This window comes from Gordionus sp. m RMFG-2023, chromosome 4 (assembly GCF_954871325.1).
Source record: "Gordionus sp. m RMFG-2023 chromosome 4, tfGorSpeb1-WG-v2, whole genome shotgun sequence".
NCBI classification, from domain to species: Eukaryota; Metazoa; Nematomorpha; class Gordioida; order Chordodea; family Parachordodidae; genus Gordionus; species Gordionus sp. m RMFG-2023.
Window position 1 is genome coordinate 27,429,748 of NC_088778.1, and position 20,874 is coordinate 27,450,621.

The 20,874-nt window shown below is 25.2% G+C and overlaps 1 protein-coding gene across 5 annotated transcripts in view; it reads left to right on the forward strand.

Moving 5' to 3' along the window:
- Nucleotides 1–3,288: 3,288 nt before the first annotated feature.
- Nucleotides 3,289–20,874, forward strand: part of LOC135928094 (3',5'-cyclic-AMP phosphodiesterase 4C-like) — a 55,146-nt gene continuing 37,560 nt past the window's right edge. Inside the window, exon 1 of one of the 5 annotated variants that reach the window (XM_065464433.1) lies at nt 3,289–3,447. Coding sequence is in view for 1 of the 5 variants with exons in the window: in XM_065464431.1 (XP_065320503.1) it covers nt 20,704–20,714 (11 nt within the window). In the remaining 4 variants the exon portion in view is untranslated. Of the gene's footprint in view, nt 3,448–7,714; nt 7,826–13,691; nt 13,815–13,911; nt 13,956–20,574; nt 20,715–20,874 lie in introns of those variants that run through there. The other 4 variants (XM_065464436.1, XM_065464434.1, XM_065464438.1 and 1 more) reach the window with 4 other exon arrangements.

Sequence of the window (20,874 nt, forward strand, 5' to 3'; positions counted from 1 at the left end):
ATTTCTTCATATTTTATAAATATATTTTAGAAATTCAATTTTTTTATATTTTTTTTTATATTTAAGATTAGATTATTATTATAGAGCAATAAAAAAAAAATAATAATAGATTCTGATTAATCATAACAAAACTTATACAAACTGGAATGAACATCAAAAAAGGCACCCGATATGAATTCCTAAAGCAGAAGGAATAGAAAAATTTTTTTGTTTAAATGACCAAAATTTTAAACTAAGAAACGGAATGGAATGAATTGCATGAGAGGCCTACATTGAATGAATTGTATCATTAGATAAGTAAGCTATTTTTATTTTTATTTTTAAATTTTAACCTAAATAAATGATAAGCCTATTATTGGGTTATTTTTTTTTCAATAAACAATTAGAACTTAATTTTGTTTTCGTTTATCTTTCTTTGATTCTCTGGTGCCTGATAAAGCCTTCTCGAGTGTAAAGAATGAGACCTCACAGAATTTGGGGATATCCCAATGATACAAGCTGCTGAATAGCAATTTATATAATTCTTTAAATGCAATATGATTTGTTTATTTTTATACATATAATATTAATAGGATTTTAAAAATCATGGCTTTCTGCTACTTTAGCCGCTAATAATCCCTTTATGAATCTCATTTCATGATGTAATATTTCAATATTAAGGTTTAATGTGGATGCATTGGAGCCATTTTATCAATTTAGGTCTGGGGGATGGCAATGTATTAAAACAAGATACAAGGTTAAAATAATATTCGGTAAATCTTTCTAAAAACATTCAACAAAAATAATTAATTATTTCATAATAATTTCCTTTTAAAGAACTCCAATTAGAGTCCTTCTAACTATCAAACTTTAATTTAGTATTAACCAAAAAATCGTGAAGATTTTTAGGCGTTTTAAGAACCCTTGAGTATTTTTCGGTTCAACCGTAATCTTTATCAAGTCAAATTATATATACTCTCTTTTAATTTTTAAGATATTAATTGTAGAGTCAACACAACTTTTAACATTTAATGGATCAATTGTTATCAATATTTCAGGAATTAAAATGGCAAATATAATATAATACATATTTAAGCATTGAGATAAACGATCATTGGCTTCGACTAGATATATTTAGTGGAAACTTCCGGGTTAAGAGTTCTATTAAAATAATGAAATAATATTTTATCAATAGTCTCAAAAATCAGATAAATGATGTGAGATATGTTTAAATGACCAGTCCACCTTTTGTCTAATAATAAATTACAGAAATATTGCTATAACAATTATTAACAACTTGATGTACTTATGATTCAAACAATGTATATAAGGCCCCTTTTTATTAATTTTTTTTAAAGCAAAGTTTGTACTCCACTATTTTGACCAGTCATGAAAATTTCACCATGATACGCCTGACTTATTATATTAGATGTATTATTTTTATAAATCATTAATAATGCTTTTAGCTGAAAATACTTTCTAAATCTAATAAATTCTCTTGGAGTTTTCCACAAAAAAATATGCCATAATTAAAGTCAAGTGTTCACCACATGCCGCATCTAAAATAGGTGTCATCTACCTTTAGTTGTGATATGTTGAGAGAGATTCCAACCTCATTTCCATAATATATATGATATGACTTTTAAATATGAGGTGATTTTCATTGAGAATTTTTTGGTATTGATTTTATAATTTTTCATCTTTTTGGCAGTTGGAATGAAAACATAAAAGTCCTGAAGAATAAATTATATTTTCACCTGTAGTATCAGTTATTGTAGTGAGATTGTCACTGGAGCTTTTGTATGCCGCAAAATTGTATCAAATCAAATATTGATATCAAATAATATCGATTACTCTCAATTTGATGATTCAACAAAATTGTCGATATTTTTGTATCCTTCTTTAAATTACAATTTTTATTAAGCCACATTGAATTTAAATGACTATTAGAGGTTACATGTTAAATTGAATAATTAACATTTTTTTCAAAATTTGTGGGCGGGAATATTTTTTAAGGGCATTTCTGGGAGACAAAAAAATTTGGAGAATAAGCTTAGGGACCGGAATTTTCTTTTTTGGTGCGAGGGGGGGGGCATGGCTCCTCCTTAGCTATGGCCCTGTATTTTAATTTTTATTAGATGCTGTTATAATTTACGATATTATGTTCTTTTTGTTTAGCGCCTGGGAAGGGGGAGGGGGTTATAAAATCTATTGAGAGGAATATCAGAATTTGGGTTAAAACTTTTAGGAACAGGGCAGATTATAATAGTCTTAGAGCTCTTATATCATCTTCATTTTGTTGTTAGGCATAAGTCATCTACTAAGACCATTTAAGAAGAGGCGGGCTATATCATCACTGGGATTATGCATAATTCTTTTGTTTATAGAATTGCACTCTAGAAAAAATCGTAAATAATACTTTGGAATTTTACTTTATTTGTTATTAGCCTTGTAGTCCCGGGGGTAGTGAGCAAACTCCAATGATTAGTGATTATTCAAGATAGGTTTGCATATTCCGTACCAAGTTTAATCTATATAAATTCTATAAAATTCAAAAGAGTATTTTTGCCTCTCATGGCAAAAAAAATTAAAAAAATTTTGGAGAAAAAGTGCGAAAATATTGTTCCCGACTTTCTAATTAACAGTATGTATTATTAATAAAAAAAAATTAATCTCATATAGCCTCGTTCCCCTATTCAAGTTACAATCACGTGATAAGGATAAGCACCCTCAATTAAGAGATTTAATTGAATAATGTTAATTATTAATTATAAATTAAATTTCAATTTAATAAATAATGAATGAGAAAAGTTAAAAAAAAATCGATAAATATTTATTTTCTCGCTCTTTAGTAATAATAAAATATAAAAAACTTAAGATGCAAATATAAATGTAATTTTAGATTTGAAAGTTAAAAAAAATAAATTTGAAAAGAAAAAAAAACACAAAAAAAAAAATTAGAGAAAAGAATAGAAGAAAGTAACTTTAGAATACAGATTTATATCTAATAATATTAATTTTAAATAAATACAATATAATTTATTTATACCCATCTTTCAAACCGCAATCAATCTAGATTTTTCAATATTACAAAATTTAAGTAAACACTTATATTAAAATTTTATTAATTTTAAATATTAAAAAAAAAAATAGATATGAAAAAAAAAAGATTAAATTATTGTTATATAATAATAATCATTATCTATCTAGCGAAAATTTCCCAATACCCAACCTTTAGGGAAAATACAAAATAGAAACATTTTAAAATAAATATAAAATTATCTTTCAATTTATTAAATATATTTTATGATAATCCTTTTATTTTATATTATTTTCAAATCAATATAATCCTTTCTTATTCGAAAATTTAATTTTTTAAAAATAATAAAAACTTATTAAAATATAAAACAAATTTATATGATACTTTGGACATTTTTGTAAACAATTCTCTCTCGGGGGAAAATAAAGGTAAAAAATGATATATACATTATATACAATACCTCATATTCATATGCACATTTTATAATCCTAATAAAAGTGTGTCGTCCCTCTTTTTTTAGCCATTTGTTTGATGAGCCCGAAAAATATTTTTCTTATTTATAATAATGTTCTCCGAGAAATTCTATCCAATAATGATATTCCCGTTCTGGTTTTCAGATTTTTATATTTGATTAGTGTTGTTAAAAGGCTCGATTTCTAAAAAACGGCTAACCCGATATTTTAACCAAAAATATTACGCAAACCTGTGGATTTTGCCCATAGAGAGCAGAATAGTTTAGACATCTATAAACTGAATCTCGAAGCTTACGTAATTTTTTTTGGCTAAAATATTGAATCCGTTTTATAAAATCGAGTCGTTTAACAACACTATATTTGACCCGTTTCTGAGGGCTTTAGTTTTGATCTAAAAACTTTAATCATAAACCCTCTCTATAATGAATTGCAAATTTATTTTTTTTAGAAAATAAATATACATTTTATACAAAAAATATGATAAATAAGCTGTACGGGTGTGCCCTGATTAGGTTTATTTTTGATACTTAAACTAGGGCACCCTATTTTGCTTTGTTTTAATTATTTGGTATCATTGTTTATTTTTAGTATTATTTTTTAATAATTTTGGTTTTGTTTTAAAAAAATAAATTGTTTTGATCTTTTAGGCTTAGTTGAAGCTAAATAGCTGGTTAAACAACCGCTGTTTACTAATAAGTCAAGGACACACGCTACATACTTTTGTTAAAACCTGTTCTGACTCGGGTACTACAAAATTTTATAAGGGGGCTTCCAATTCCTAAAGGTAGTTTTAAATGACAATTAAAATTAGCCTAGATTAACAACTCGTTTATTAAAAGTAGGTTCAGCTGTAATGCTGAATAGACGCAATGGCCCAATTTCAATGAATGTATACTTTTCATTTTACTTAATGAATTCATGAGTCTAAGTTAGTATTAAATAATTAGAGTGGTTTTAGATCCGGTTTTAAAATTTGAATAGGATCTATGGGTTTCTCTTATTACGTTTCTCGCTTATAGTTTTGGGTTTGCCCGAGTAATATTAGAATAATCGATATACTTACTCTTTGAATAAAATAAAGCTTAAATGCAAATATTTAGTTCCTTAGGGAATTAATTTTATACGTATTTAAAAAAACAAATTCTTTTTTTAAAAATAATGATTCATTACCCAATAGGCTATGTTATAATGAGACAATCTACCTTTCTAGCTTCAATCATTAAATTTTTATTTTTAACAAAAAATTATGCTTAATTTTATATATTTTTTTTTAATGGACAGGCGAGATAGTTACAGTTACAAGTTACATCCCTTAAAACCAAACTAATCACTTTTAAAAAATTAACTTGTAATTAGTTACTTTGAAAGTTATTTTATATAACTCCATATAATCATCATATTATACAAAATATTTTGCTTTTAAAAAATTGTAGTAAAGGAATTTAAATGGAATATAAAATGAAAAAATAATTAATTGAAAAAAAATATACCACATTGTATAATATTTATTTGAGCTAAATAAAATATCACAATATAGTATAATATTTATTTGAGCTATATAAAATATCACAATATAGTATAATATTTATTTGAGCTAAATAAAATATCACAATATAATATTTATTGTATACCTAAAAAATATAAGTATTCATATAATATTTTTCAAAAAAATTTGGGCGGTAAATTTTTCTTTGACTTTATTAACAATAAATTTGAACTTGAAGTCTAAAAGGCCGGGGTTTTCCCCCTAAATAAGCTTCCCTAGACAAAAAGTACAAGAGCGGATGATGTAAATGAAGGTATTTCAAAATTTGATAAACAGTAATGGGAAATCATCATATATAAAAAATGATAAATGATTATAAATAATATTAATATATAACATAATTTTAATTTAGAAAAAAAAATATTTTTATAAAGTTTTTGTTTGATTTAATGAAACTGATTGAAAAAAAATTAACACTACATATTTTTCATATGGAAAACAATAAATAAACCTTTTTTCAGGTCAAGATTAGCCTTGCAAAAAAAAAATCCAATTTTGAAGCCTTTCACTTTGACCTCTTTTTATGCAGGGATGTGGACCCGAATTAGCGTTCAGAAATTTAAAATTGTTTTAGACATTTTGAGACCGCAGACCAAAATGAGACCCATTTATGGGCAACCCATCGAACCGCGGTAATATAGACTCGGGGCGGGTTCGAACTTCTTTTAGAAAATCTGTTTCTGTATTATATATATATTGTATAAACTATAACTCATATTATTTAATAAAGGATGGACATTACAAATATTAAAAATAAATGTCAAAGAACATTCATTCACGTGTAAACTAAAATTAACAAATATCATATTTCAATTAATTTCGAATTTAAAAAAAATAAATATATAAACACTAGTTATTAAAATTAAATAACATGATATATTTAAAAATAAGTAATAAATTAACAAGTTTCATTTAAATTAAATATAATAAGGGTTTTAATATTTTAATATAATTATATTCAAAATAAGTAATAGGCTATTAATGGAAAAATAATATTTTTCCCGTTAGATGGCGTATTTTATAAATTGTATATATTTTTTTATAATTTTTTTTGGACGAGGTTAGAGTTAATTTGTATAAAAAACACCCCAAACTAAAACTACCAATATCATTACCCATTGTAAGAAGGTAAAATGATTGTCTTATTTGGTTTCAGAAGCCCTAAAATAAATATGATATAAATTTTATATATTAAAATGAAGAACTTATTATAATATATTTTATTTTTTAATTTAATAATTGGCAAATCAGCTAATTATAATGACCCATTTATATTTTGTGGAGTAATATCGAACGTCTAATGTTTTTAAATTTTAAGGATCAATATTATATTCTTATTTTTTTTATCTCTAAATATTTTATAAAATATATTAAAATTAACATGTGTGTAAAATTTTATTAAAGTAAAATGTAAAAACATGTAACAATTTAAAGGATGGCAAATATAAAAACTATTATATTAAAATTATAAAAAAAACACATAAGAAGGAGTGAAAAAAGCAACAAGAGGCCCTCATTGAGATCCGAGGAAACTAAGATAGTTCCCCTCGGAACACGGTAAGTAATTTGAGTGGATTGTAACATTTTAAAAGAGAATCCATGTTTCTAATTAATTTGAATTACTTTTAAACCTAAAATTTTTAAAAAATGATAGCCTATGTGTGGTTAGGAAAATAGAAATAACTATATTGGGATAAAGTGAAAATTTGAAAGAGGGTACTTTCTAATTTTTGAACTTTTGGTTGTAATGATCGACTCAATATTTTGGTTACAGGAAAACTGGGAGACATAAGCGAAATTCCAAATAAGATGTTTTCCTCTAAACCAAGGAATATTTATGAGCCCATCATGTCTTTTCCCATCATTCCTAATTATTTTTAATATAATTTCGTTAAAAAATATATCTATGACTAGATTTTTTTGATACATAATAATTTATATTACTTTAAATCGTTAAATATATCCACTAGTCAAATTTTAATGAGTTGTAATAAAAGTAATCATAAATTAATTAATAGAGCGCTCTAAATATATATAATAAATAATTTATATACCTGTAATTTGCAGTTTCATTTGCAGTGCCAAAGCTCTTAATTTAAATAAACTTTCTGATTTATTTAAAAAAAAAAAATTGTTTGCAAGGTCTTATATAAATGCCCAATCCTTAAAAAAAATTTATAGTCAATAGTTTTCTTTCTTTAAATTTGAGAATTTCCATATCATTATAATTATATATTTTTTTTATAGAATTTTCATAATTATTGATCACATTTAATTTCTTATATTAATTGAATATAGATTAAAAAAAATTTAAGAGATATTTTTTTGTCATTTTAAAATATTTTAAAATTAATATTATTTGATTTATTGTTTCATCTCATATTTGATAAAGGAACACCAATCATTTAAAAAAAAACTATGATGTATACACAATTTAATTATTAAGGGATTAATTTGGTTTTTTTATTTTCGCATCATAGCGTAATTTATTTTTTCGAAAATATATTTTTTTAAGAAAAAAATTTCAAAAATTTATTTTTTAGTTTTAACAAACTGTTGCAAAAAATTAATTAATGTTCATAAACTATTCCTTTTTCTTTTCTCTATCCAATTTAAAGAATTAAAGTTACAAACTAAGAGTATATAATTTTTAAAATTTTAGCCGTTGCGTGATATATTCTCTTATAAAAATAGAATAATTTTATTTAGAATAAAATTTTTAAAAATTACACTAAACCAATGACGAATCATTCGGAATATCAAATGGTGTAAGGATTTATATCTGAGGTAAGAATAAATTTTATAATTATAAAATAATAAATAATGTTTTTAAAAAAAGTTCTGGGGGAAAAGAATAATCTATATTTTTAACCCTATCACTTCATCCACTACGACCATTTTACGGTTCAACATTATCTATGTGCTTAAATATTTAAGTTTTTTTATTAGATTAATATCGGTTTGATAAAGTGTAGGAATTTCTTTTAATACAAAGAGACCATTATTATAAACCAGATAATTAATTACAACGACTTAAAAGTTGTCAAATCTCAATTTTATTCATGAATTTAAACCCAAAATCCAAGTTTAAACTCAATAGAAAAACAAATAAAACTAATTTGTAAAAAAAATATATTTATTTAATGAATTGTTAAATATTAAAATTAATTTATCAATGAATGCAAAAATATTCGATCAAATAAATTTCAAGTTTTTATAATATTATTTTATCATTATATAATCAAATAATGAAGGCAAAATATTATATAAAAATTGCGCATAAATTTAGGAAAAAAGGAAATTCTACTGCTAAGCTATGACTGGTCAAAAAATTGCCATATTGAAAAATATAATTAAAACTAAGTTATTTAATAGTTTAACTTTAGCCCATACTTGTGTTTCTGTGAAATTAAGCCGACATCTTGTGGGTGCGTTCGCAGTTTTAAGTTAAGATTACCGATAAAGATGGAACTACATGTTTAATATCAAATCCCCCCCCCAACCTCTGTCCGGGATTTAAACCTAAATAATTTAGAAGATGCAAGTAAATACCGGCATGGATCTCTAAGAATCTTTACTTAAATTTTCGTTTATTCATAATGTATGGCTATTTTTCTACCAATTAATATATTCTTTTATATTAAACTAATCAATAATAATAGTATTCTATTTAAAAATAGCGAATTAGAAAATTAAAAGAAGTCAACTAAAAAATAAAAAAAAAGACACGAAGAATGGAAAGGTATATAAAAAGAAAATAACAAATAATACATAGGAATAGAAGAAATAAAAATTAATAAAAAAGAAAAAAGGTTTAAATTAGAAGCCTTTTTATATTTGATTTTCCTTTTGACTTTGGAATAAATTTAATTGAGTTTGATCTTATTAGTCCGAAAGATTATTTGGTAAAAAAAAATTAACATTTTAAACGTTTTTATTATAAAAATTATAAATTTGTTAAATCAAGCGGGAAATTAAACTATAGTAAAGGCCAAAAGAAGGGAACATATCTATATTTATTTTTATTGTTTATATAATATGAATAATTATAATTGTAACATAATTTATGAATATTCATTTAATATGTTAAAAAAAATATTTTATATACCAAAATAAAAAGATTAAATGTCTATTTCCTAAATCAGACTAAGGTTCTTGTTAAATTATAAATTTCCGGGACTAAAATGCTCAACATTGAAAGATTAATTATTTGTTAGGATTTAAGGCAAATTAAGATAGTTTTTAACGTGAGATATGTATTTTGGAGTATTGATAAAGAAATTCGGCGGCTCTTTAAAAACTCCCAATTACCTTAAGTTAAAAAATCATAAAATAACGAACTAAACTAAGTTCCTCATTTTCAAAATTGGATTTAAGAATAGGCAGCTTAGAATATTATAATTAGGAAAAATTAATACAATGTTATAGTGAGATATAAATAATTTATAATAAATGACTGAATAAAATTATATTATATTAAGCATAATTTATAAAATTACAATTCACTTTTATATACATAGGAAACGAAATTTAGGGTCCCCTAAAAATACTTTAATTTTTTGGTCGAGAGCCGCTGTCGCTCTCCCTCGTTTGAATAAGCCTGGTTTGAGGTTTTATAGGTCTATTCTGGGTATCCCTATTAGACACAGAGGTAAGGCTAAAGGTACCGCGGTTGACTATACTTATACTATAAAAATAGACAGAATGGAAGCTATGATACCTCTTAACAAAGGCACTATATCTTAAGTATACCAGGTAAAGAAAAATATTAACATTCCTTTTATTTATTTTAACCCCAAAGACAAATCATAGGCGACATACTCAGTGTATACACAAAAAATAAGTCCACCAAAAAGTTAAGGTTTAGTTACAAAAAATTATATTACATCGAAACGCACAAAAAGAGCAAACGGTGTTCCGGCGAACGTGAAAAGCGGCGCAATTTTTTTTAAAAACAATTAAAAATTTTACAAAAATTGGTCTATTTATAATTTGGACATTAAATATAAAACAACAGAAATGATAAAAAAAAAATAAAGTTGCCTAAGGGGATATAAATACAAAAGGCGAATACAAACTAAATTGTATATTTGTTTACAAAAGAAAAGAAGTTAAAATATTATCTAATAGTCTATTTTGATTAAAAATATGAACATATTTGATAAAAAATATTTTAGTCCCTCATTGAAACATGTCAACATAAAAAGAACTACTAAAGTTGTCACGGATGTGGAGTTAAGGTCTGATATTTTTTTGCAACTATATGAGGCTTTTAAACAAAGTAATAATCATTGAGGATTTATGACAAGATCTACATGCATGAAGCGATTTAAGCTGTTGGTAAAATATTTGATCAAATTTATTGTATTTATCTTCTAAAAGGCTAACTAGACTTAACTTTCTATTATCAGTTGTCGCCATCATTGATTTAGAAATATTTAAAGTTATGCTAATTTCATAGATTTTGGGATGTGTGTACAAAATTTTTAGCCTAGTTTCTTTTATTACTAACTAGAAGCGCATCCCATTTTGCTATTCTTTGAATTCAATAGATTTACTAACGAGAGGTTTATTATAAAAAAAATTCTATATCTTAAGTGCATGGCAAGACATCAGTAAGAACGATGAAATAAATAAACTTAACTTTGGAAACTAGAATCTCAAGATTTTATGACATGATTGAAGATTATTATAAATAGAAATGAAGTCAGGTTACATCCATCACTGGTATTCAGAATTTGTTAATTATTACAGTCTATTGCAAGCTAGCTAAATGATTTATAATATATCATAAATGTGATTTTAACAACCAGCTTTACTGGAATCTCATAATTTATTTTGGATTGTTTAGAGGACTTAAAATAATTTAAATCAAATATCCGAAACGAAGATCTCTTAGAAAACGATTAAAGAGATTTGCCTGGATTCAGCGCCCTAATAAGTTTATTTCTGATTATAGAGAATGCCGCTTATATTTTATCATTGGTTACTATTAATTAAAAGATAGAATACAGATTGATTATTCCGTTATAAATGCAACTTAGAAAATTATTTTAGATTTATATCTCTTGTTAACAGATATTTGACAGTGCTTTTCTTTAGATATAAAAAAAACAATCATTGAAAAATTAAATATGATTTGGGATTTTTGAATAATTTTGAGGCCAATTATTCATCTCTGGTAATTTATTCATCTCAGGTGATCTATTCAATTTAAATATAGAGTAAATACAAATCGGATGATCGATTAGGGGATATTTATATATCAATGTCATGTTATTTTATTATGACGCAGGTTTTAGGAAATATGATTACCAAATGGTTAAAAAAAGCTAGAACTTAAAACTATTTTTGATTATATTTAATAAAAAAAAATTTACCATTCATTTATTTATGATTTTGTCCTAATTTTTTTTAGTATATTTGAATTAAACAAGTAAGCTATATGATATGACCATATTTTTATGATTGAATCTGTTTCGTAATTTTGATAAATTAATAATTGTTTATTGTTTGATTACTTCCAGTTCAATTGGAATTTGTCGCGCTTATGCCCTTGTAATCCATTTAAAATCATCATTGTATACTTTATTGAGGATAGGTTGTTAAAAAAAATTCGAAGTTCGTTTTTTAATTCACGATAAAATATAAAGTAAGAAAGCACATCCGTAAATGAATCCCAGTTATAATTTTAAATATTTTTTTTTATATTAATTTATTAATATTTTCTCATATAATTTTAAAATTACAAGTTTCAAGGCTAGTAACACTCACAATATATGTTTATATAGAGATACATTTTGATGTACCAAATATATCGTAGAAAAGTATTTTTGATGGTATCTCACTGTAAAGGTATCGTTTACAAAGAGTATCGGGGAGGTGGACTATTTTGAAATTAACTTAGTAACTTTATAAACTTTTTAAGTATAATGTTCATTATTTTTAATATATATTAAGAAATATTATACTTATTATGATAAAATTAGTTAAATGAGTGATGATATTCACTCATATTTTAATTAAAAAATTTACTTTTTACTAGCATAAAATCTGATAAAGAAGACTGAAAGCTAAATTATTCATATAATAGAGGAAAAGTAGAAATTTATTTGATAGAAACCATATCTCTCATTAGTTACTATTTTGATCAAGCATCTTTGATAATGTTAAATAAATTTTTTGTTACTCTTTTGTAATTCATATTAAAAAAATTCATTGTATTGATTATTTTTAAAGCCATTAATTATTTTTTAACTCCTTGAAACACAAAATATCTTAGGTCTTAATCCCCTTTTCTTTGAAAGAATTCAATGTTCATAAGGGAATTAAAAAAATATGATCACTTAATTATATTTTGAATCAAATAGCTATAATATATAAAAAGAATATCATAGGGGATTTATGACAATTGCATATATTATTTTTTTTTTAAATAAAATCTATATCATTTATAGCGTGCGTTTTTATAACTTAAATTATTTAAAGAGTGCGTTTGAAAGGCCTGATTTTGACAGAATTAGTATTGCTAAACGGCTCTATTTGCTAATTTTTAAAAACAGTTAACTCAATATTTTAGCCGGAAAATATTGTCTAATCCTCGAGATATCGCTAGTAGATGTCCAAACCGTTGTGCCACTTATGAGCAAAATCTTTAGGCTTGCATAATATATTTCTAGATAATATATCGGCTCAAATCGAACCGTTTAACAACATCCCAGAATCGTAAAGCAACATGTTAAGATTAAAAAATATACAAGGTTATAATAGATATACGATCCATGCAAGAATAGGAGGACTCCGCCAAAACAAGAAGATCTTTCGAAATTAAAAAATATATGCGCTCTTAGTTATTTAAATTTTTCAAAATTTGCTTGAAAATCTGGATAAATGACGCAGGGCGCTGAATTTTTGAAAACCCATAAGAGATGATATATAATTTAACTAGTTTGCAAAATTAAACAATATTTCTATAATTTTGGGGATTACACCTCCAAAAATTTTTTTTATAATCATATTTTCGTTGAAATTAAAATTATGTTATTTTAACCTACTTATCCACCATCCGATTTAAAAGAGTTCGCGATCTATATTGCGATATAGATTTATATAAATATCACCAAAATTAAATATATTTCATTTAGCTATATGCAAAATATACATTTAAGTAACAGACTATGAAACTTATCATTATATCCTCCCATTCCATTAACAAGTCATTACCATTTCAGTTCCCTAAACCCATTCTAATTTTAGCACGGAAGGGAATCATAAAAATTACTTAATTCAGATAGATTGTTCAATTGATCCAAAAACGTTTTACTACTCTAATATTTTTAACGACCTGGACATTCAAATAACCTCACATTTGGTATTTGACAAGATTTTTTTAATGGCCCTGCCTCTTTGACATTTCTTTTTAAATGTTTATATATCAAATGATCTAATTTGTACATAAGGATGTTAATTTATTTTACACATATTCGCTAATTAAGCGCTAAACCTTGAAATTTTTATGATCCTTTTTGCATCTTACAAGAGAAATTTTAAATTAAGATGAAAGAAATACGATTTTAATTTATTACAAATTCATGTAAACATTTCATAATATCTATTTAAATTTGTCTTAAATTTTATAATTTCTATTTTACTTTGATATATCACTAAAATATTATTTTTTCTACTCATTTTTATATTTTTACCTTAAACAACATTCATTAAAAATTTATACATTTCCATTCTAACCATATATAGTAGATTTTTATATTAGTAAAAGGTAATAATACAGTCATTTATTAATAATTTATAATAATTTAATTTATATTTGTATTATATACAGAATTTATTTAAAATGTAGTAACCGTTAAAGATTCGGCCCACATATTCGGAAAATTTCAGATAATATCTATTTTATTCAATAAGTGTCAAATCATTTTATTTATTTTAAAATTAAAAATATAGATATTAAAAAATGAATTAAAAAAAAATATATGTATAAAAAAGAACCGAGGGGACATATCACTCTAGAGAAGAGTGAATACTTAAAAAATTGGACCTTGCTGACGAAAGTAAAATCCTTCATTCGGGTCCCCTGGGATATGTCTCATTTATTTTCCTATGCTTTTAATGAAATTGAGGGCATCACTTCCAAACATGCCTAGGGGAATTTTATTCATTAATCCTTCGGTTATTAGATCTGAATACCCTCAAAGTACCTTCTAAAAAAATATATTAGAGGGCCCATTTTCCGACTATCATATTTTTATTATTCATATCTAATTTTTTTCTCAATGTCCTTTAGGTCTAGGTAGATGGAATAATGAAAAGACCGATTTTCAGGTTAAAGTAATTCATTCTGAAATGACGGAATGACATTCTCTATACAAACTTAATTTATCGGTTATAAATTCGTTATAAATACGCTTCCAAAAGTCATGTTGGATTTATTACATTATTTTTATTACCTATATAGAAGATAAACGGAGATTTTTTTTTGACAGTCGCGTTAAATGCTATCAATATTAAAGATTTTTGAACAAGAAATTTAAAAAAAATTTTTGAAGCGCCAAATGAAAGAAAAAGGGGACATATTTTTTCCTTAAAACGTTAATAAATAAATAAAACAACCAATAATATTTTGGGGTGCATCTAAGGTCAAAATTTTATTTAAAAAGAAATTAATTTATCATTGAAATTTACGAAATCGAGTCTGGGCGCATAATGTATAAATGCGATTGTTTTTTTTGAAAGATTTTTTATACTTTGTGGACAAATCTTTAGTATTGTAAATAAAACCCAAGTGGGGTCTATTTCTAATAATAGCCCGTTTAAGATTTTAGCCAAAATAATATAATTCAAGCCTGGTGATTTTGCTCATAGCTGGCAGAGAGGCTTGGATATCTATTTGCCAAATCTCCAGGCATGCATAGTATTAGTTCAACTAAAATCTTAATTGGGCCATTTTTAAAAAATCGACCCAAAACGGACTTTCAAAGAATACTCATAATTATAAATCGACATTAACTTATTCTTTTTTTTTCTTACCTAATAATAAATAGCTATTAATCAATTCTGTTGACGCTACTTTAAAAAAGTAGCTTCGCGACTGTATAGATACTTTCTTCAAAAAAAATAATGCGCTATAACTATCGGTATTTTTAAAATATAGGGACTTTATAAATTATGTATTAATATTTTTTTTTCTTCCTTTCAATAAGGGGGCTAATAAATAAAATATTGTAGCCGCAATTAAAATTATGCGTTTTTTTTTATTTTTTTAATAATCGTAAATGAAATCTCTATCAAAATTTAAAATATAATGACACATAATTTAAAACAAAATCATTTTCTAATAAAATATTAATTATATTTAATGTAGTAATCGGTCAGAAGTGTCCTGGGTATAAGGACCCAGACAAAAGTACCCCGGAATAAAGACACTGAAAAAAGTACCTCCAGACAAAAAAAAACCTCTGAAAAAGACACTAGACAAATATAATCAAATTTTAATAATTTTTTAAAATGTTTGGACTGTTTTCTATAAAATTTTATAAGAAAACCATGCACATATGTTGAGTACTGGGGAAATGTTTAGCTGTTGGCTAAATGTATTGATACGCGGTTCGGGACAAGGCCTGATGTGAGCCAAAGTAATCTAATCATAAAAGTAGAATATATGAGAAATACTTAATATTTTAGACACCAAATCTAATACATTTGGTAAAATCTGACAGATAATTAGAGTTACTACGTGCTGCTTAGCAATGAGTATATGTTAGTTTTTATGGAACTATGCGTTTCAGGCGAAGACCTATACCCAGCTCTTAGACCGAGTTAGTATTTAGCTGTAACAAAGATAAAGGTTGGTGTTTATATTAGTTGAAATGAAATACTAATTTTATTAGACGTCAAACCCACTACATTTGGTAAAATCTAATAGATACTAAGAGCCGTGTAGATTGAATTAATAAATTTTTTAAAAAAAATTCCCCTTTTGCGTTTAAAATTTTATTTCTGGTCGGGGATATTTTTGTCCAATGCTTTTTGCCCAAGACATTTATGTCCGGGATTCAATTTTAAATTAGTATATTTTGTATTTAAAAATATTAAGAGATCTGATATTGATGATTTCAAAAAATTTGTTATATATGCAATAGTTTTTATATCATCTATTTTTATTATTCAGGAAAATCTAGAATACGAAATTTTCTCATTTTGTGAAGACATTATTTATAAATGTTGGAATTGAAGATATCAAATCAACGGATTAGTTAATTTTTTATTATTGTACTCTAGTTTCAACCACGTCCAATATTATTTAAAAAATGGCAAAAGAATGGCGGACATATATTTCCATCTATATATCTTAATAAAAAAATAGAAAAATATATTTAAAAAAAACATGCTAGCGTTATTAATTATTTTTAGATATATTAATTATTAACTTATTAGTATTCCTTAGACTTCTAGAAGTGTTCATAGTTTTCTAAAAACTACAAGTTCTTTCAAGTCTGAGAGATAGTTGAAATATTATTGGGGCATAAAAACCTTGGTACATATAAATATTTTCCCTGGGGAAATATCGACTAAAGGATATAACCTATAAATTTTCTTAGCAGATATAGAAGTTATTAAAAGATATCACTTAAATAATTGTCTTACCATTGAGTTTCTTTAATAAATTTGTTTTAACTTGTTAATAAGCATGAGTTGATCACATATTAATGAACAAGAATAAATAATATAGAATAAATTGTGGGCGATTGTAGAACGATTTTGTCGTGTCCAAATAATTGGCATTTGGGAAATGTTGAGCGGAAATCCTTTTTATATTTAGAAGATGTTTCTAAAGCAGTATTTGAATCTTTTGACGCAAAAAAGATTAAGTGTCTGACTTGCGCAACGTTTATGTATAGGAAGATAATCAATAGCAGCATCTTCTATGTCATCTTTTTTTACGAAGTGGGAAAATCAGAGATGCGAAATCATACCATTCTCATCAGCTGTTGCATTATAATTTCTGTTGTGAACTCGACTGTTCTTTTTGTATTGTATATAAATGTATAAAGAGTTAACATAACTGTTAAAATAATTACCCAAAAACTTTAACAAAGTTTGAGCCATCGTTAATGACACGTTTCAGAATTTATTTTAAATAAGGTGTCCTTGAAATATGTTTCATTACTTAGTCAATGCTGTAAAGGTGCCCAATCATTCTTCTACAAGCCAAGGCAGCCGATTTTCCGTCTAAGGTATCTGTATCATTCCAATGAACTGTCATAGTATGGATTCTTTTTACTATTGTTTGACGACATAACTGATCTATTTAGGTATGCATTTTAAATAGTCTTGATGGATGGACTTTCCACAACAGTAAAGGCTTGCAAATCTTCATTCATGAATGTTATAATTACGTCTTCAGACATCTTTTGGGATGTTAAAGTATGAGTGAGGTTTTCTTCCAAAAAAAAATTTATTATCAAAATTTTATTTTCACATTAACTGATATTTGAAGTAGCTGTCCCAACTTTTTAAATTTAATTCAGCTAATTGTTGGGAGCGTTTTCTCTCTTATATTATCTCTTTAATTATTAAAACTCTTACCTTAAACTGTAACTTTAAATTGTAAGAGGAAGTTTTGATTTGAAAATTTGCTTATAACTGACATAGTGTCAGTATCTAGATTTTCTTTACCTTTGAACTTAAGATACTCCCGATATAATTTAAAGATTTCGAGAGCTTGTTCTATAATTTCTATTTAAACTCCATCTCTTTTTTTTTCTCCTTATTCTAAATAAAATGTCTAAATTAAATATATAATATACGTTTATGTTCAGGAATAAGAATGCCATCATTTCGATTTCAAAATTTAAATTAATTACTGAAAGAGATGTGAAGGGATTTGAATAAATTTAATTTAAAAAAATATATATATTTATTGAAATTATAAATAAAATATAAAAGAAATAATATTTTATCATTTTAAAAATATTAATTGAATTTCCTTTAAAAGGGTTAGCTAAATAGGTAGCTTATATTAGCCATAGCTACTCAAAAAAGTAGCTGCCCAATTAATTAATTACTTTTTTTAAAAATTTCTACTTTAAAAGCATTGATACAAATAATCCGAAATCATGCATTATTTTTTGAATTCCAAAAATTTCTTAAATTTTAGGAAAATGTTGGGATTTATTTACTTAAAAATTTTATAAATTTTTACGAAATTTCGCGAATTATAAAAAATTTTGCCAATTACAAAAATATTGTCAATTTTACCGAAAATCATGAGCCCAATAAAAATTAAAATAAATTTTTACATCCAGACGCTACCTATTTTTTTTAAAAAAAAAAATTCTCACATATATCATCCTGGTCCCACACTTATAAAAATAGTTGATAATGAAGCGAATAATTAGAATATAAAAAGAGTCTATTTTTTTGACCTTTTTGTTTCTGTTTCTGATTGTGTTTGCCTTATTATTTATATTAATTGGGTATTCCAGTTCATTGATATCACATTCGCGCCTTATATCTAAAATATTTTCAAAACTAAATTTATTTATTATTGATTATATATATATAAACACTTATATTTCTAGGAACAAAGAGAATATAATTAAAAATTAATGCAAATAAATATAAAATACTTTAAAAAAAACAAATATAATATGACACTTGGTAGGAGGCTTCAATCTAGATGTTTGAAGAATGCTAGGGCGAGTTTAACCAAGGTAAATATTGTCGATATGATAGGTATGAAAGAATGATCTTTGGAAATATTTTAATGAGCTTTTATCTTGTTCTTCATAGTTCAAGATGTATAAAGCTTGTTTGGAACGGGTCAGGGGATCAATATAAAAATAGGATGGAATTTGAGTAATCCCATCAGGGCATTTACTGTCTGATCTAAAAGGAAAAAACAATTGGTCATTTGCCTGTCCACCAATTTACTTAGAGGGTCTCTGATAAACATAACCAAATAATTTTTATATAATTTATTAGATCCCATAATGTGTTTTTTTAAATAAAAATTTTATGTTAATTTTCGTAAAATGAAATTTTTATATTATCTATATAATAATTATACAGTATTTTATTTTATTTTATTTTATTTTTTAAAAAATTAAAATATATATATCTTTTATAAATTTTTCTAAAGTGATATTAGTATTTATAGTATTTTTATGTTAAAACAAAAATCCTTGAAGAATATTTATATAAAAAACAAAAACATGAAGAAGAAAAAAAACTATTTGCTCATCAGTACTCAACCGTGAGCTTGTGATTTAATTTTCCTCCTTTTAAAAAACGAATTTTGATTTCAATTTTACTTAAAAAAGTATAATAAAATAGATTTTTTTTTCGTTAAATTTCTTTCAGAAAGGAAGGAAGAAAGATGGAAACATTAGTATACTAGATTGTTTATAAAGAAAATATCCCTGTATTTCCTCCCTAGATGTTTTAACCGATTAAGGATTAAAACGTACCCTTTAATGATATGTTATTAAAATATTTTAATAAATATATTACAAATTATAATGGTCATAATTAGTGTTGTCGAAAACCTTGTCAAAATTTTAACCAAAAAAAATATGACCCAGCACTTGGGTCCAAAAAAGGTTTTGCCATCTTTAGGCAGAATATCAAGACTTAGGGAATGTTTTATTGGCTAAAATCTGCTGCATGATAGGTTCAGCATACCGATGATTGAAGGGTAAATAAATTTAAAGACTAATTAACGTAATTTATTTTAAAATTTGGCCGATTTATTTAATTCTACGACGCAAAGTAAAGTTAGAATCGGAGTTGGGCACCCGGACGGTAAAAGGGTTCGGGTTCTGAAATTTTTTAGGAAGATATAATTCTATAGTTCCCTATAATTTTTGGGTTTTTAGGTTGAACGCGGTTCAGAGGGTTCGGTTTCCCAATAACCCTGCGTTCGCAGTTAACGCGAATTTCGAGGTGAATTATACAAAAATGAATGAATTATATTTTAAATACTTCACCACGAATTCGCGCTAACTATGAACGCGGGTTAATTTAGAACCGATTTCGGTTCTAGTGTTGCCAAAAGGCTCCATTTTTAAAAACGGCCAACCCGATATTTTAACCAAAAATATTCCGCAAACCTAGAGATTTTGCTCATAGAAGGCAGAATGGTTTAGACATCTATGAACTGAATCTCGAAACTTGCGTAATTTTTTTGGGCTAAAATATTGAAATGGCCCTTTTCAAAAATCGAGCCTTTTTAACAACACAATTTGGTTCTTTATATATTTTAAAATGAGTTCTGGTTACGGCTCTTGCCAATTTTAAAATAGTGGTTCCGTTTCTGGTTCCAATTCCATACTCCGTCAGATAGAACCTTATCACCTACGACATGTTTAAATAGTTGCTCATCAAATCAATTAAACAAATTGGCGCTCTTTTCGGGATATGCTAATTTTTTCATATTCCTTACAAAAATAAATAATTCTTAATATACTTTATATCATTCATTATCTTCTTTATTTTATTTTTGCTTTCAAATGTTTTTAGTTAATATAAATATAAATATTAATAATCAATAATAATTTATTAAAAATTAAAAATATTAAAATCAAATAATAATTTAAATATTATTTTTTTATACTTATTCTATCGTTTTATACAATTCAATATCAACTATGGATATCAAGTTTAAAAATTTCATTATTAATTATTATCACATTAAATTTTATTATTTTTCACATGACTATAAAAGGTTTTAATTAATTATTTTCTGACGTATAAAAATTCTAAGATATTTTTTTCTGTCAATATATACAGGAAATTAAGGCTGGAATATTGAAAAATAA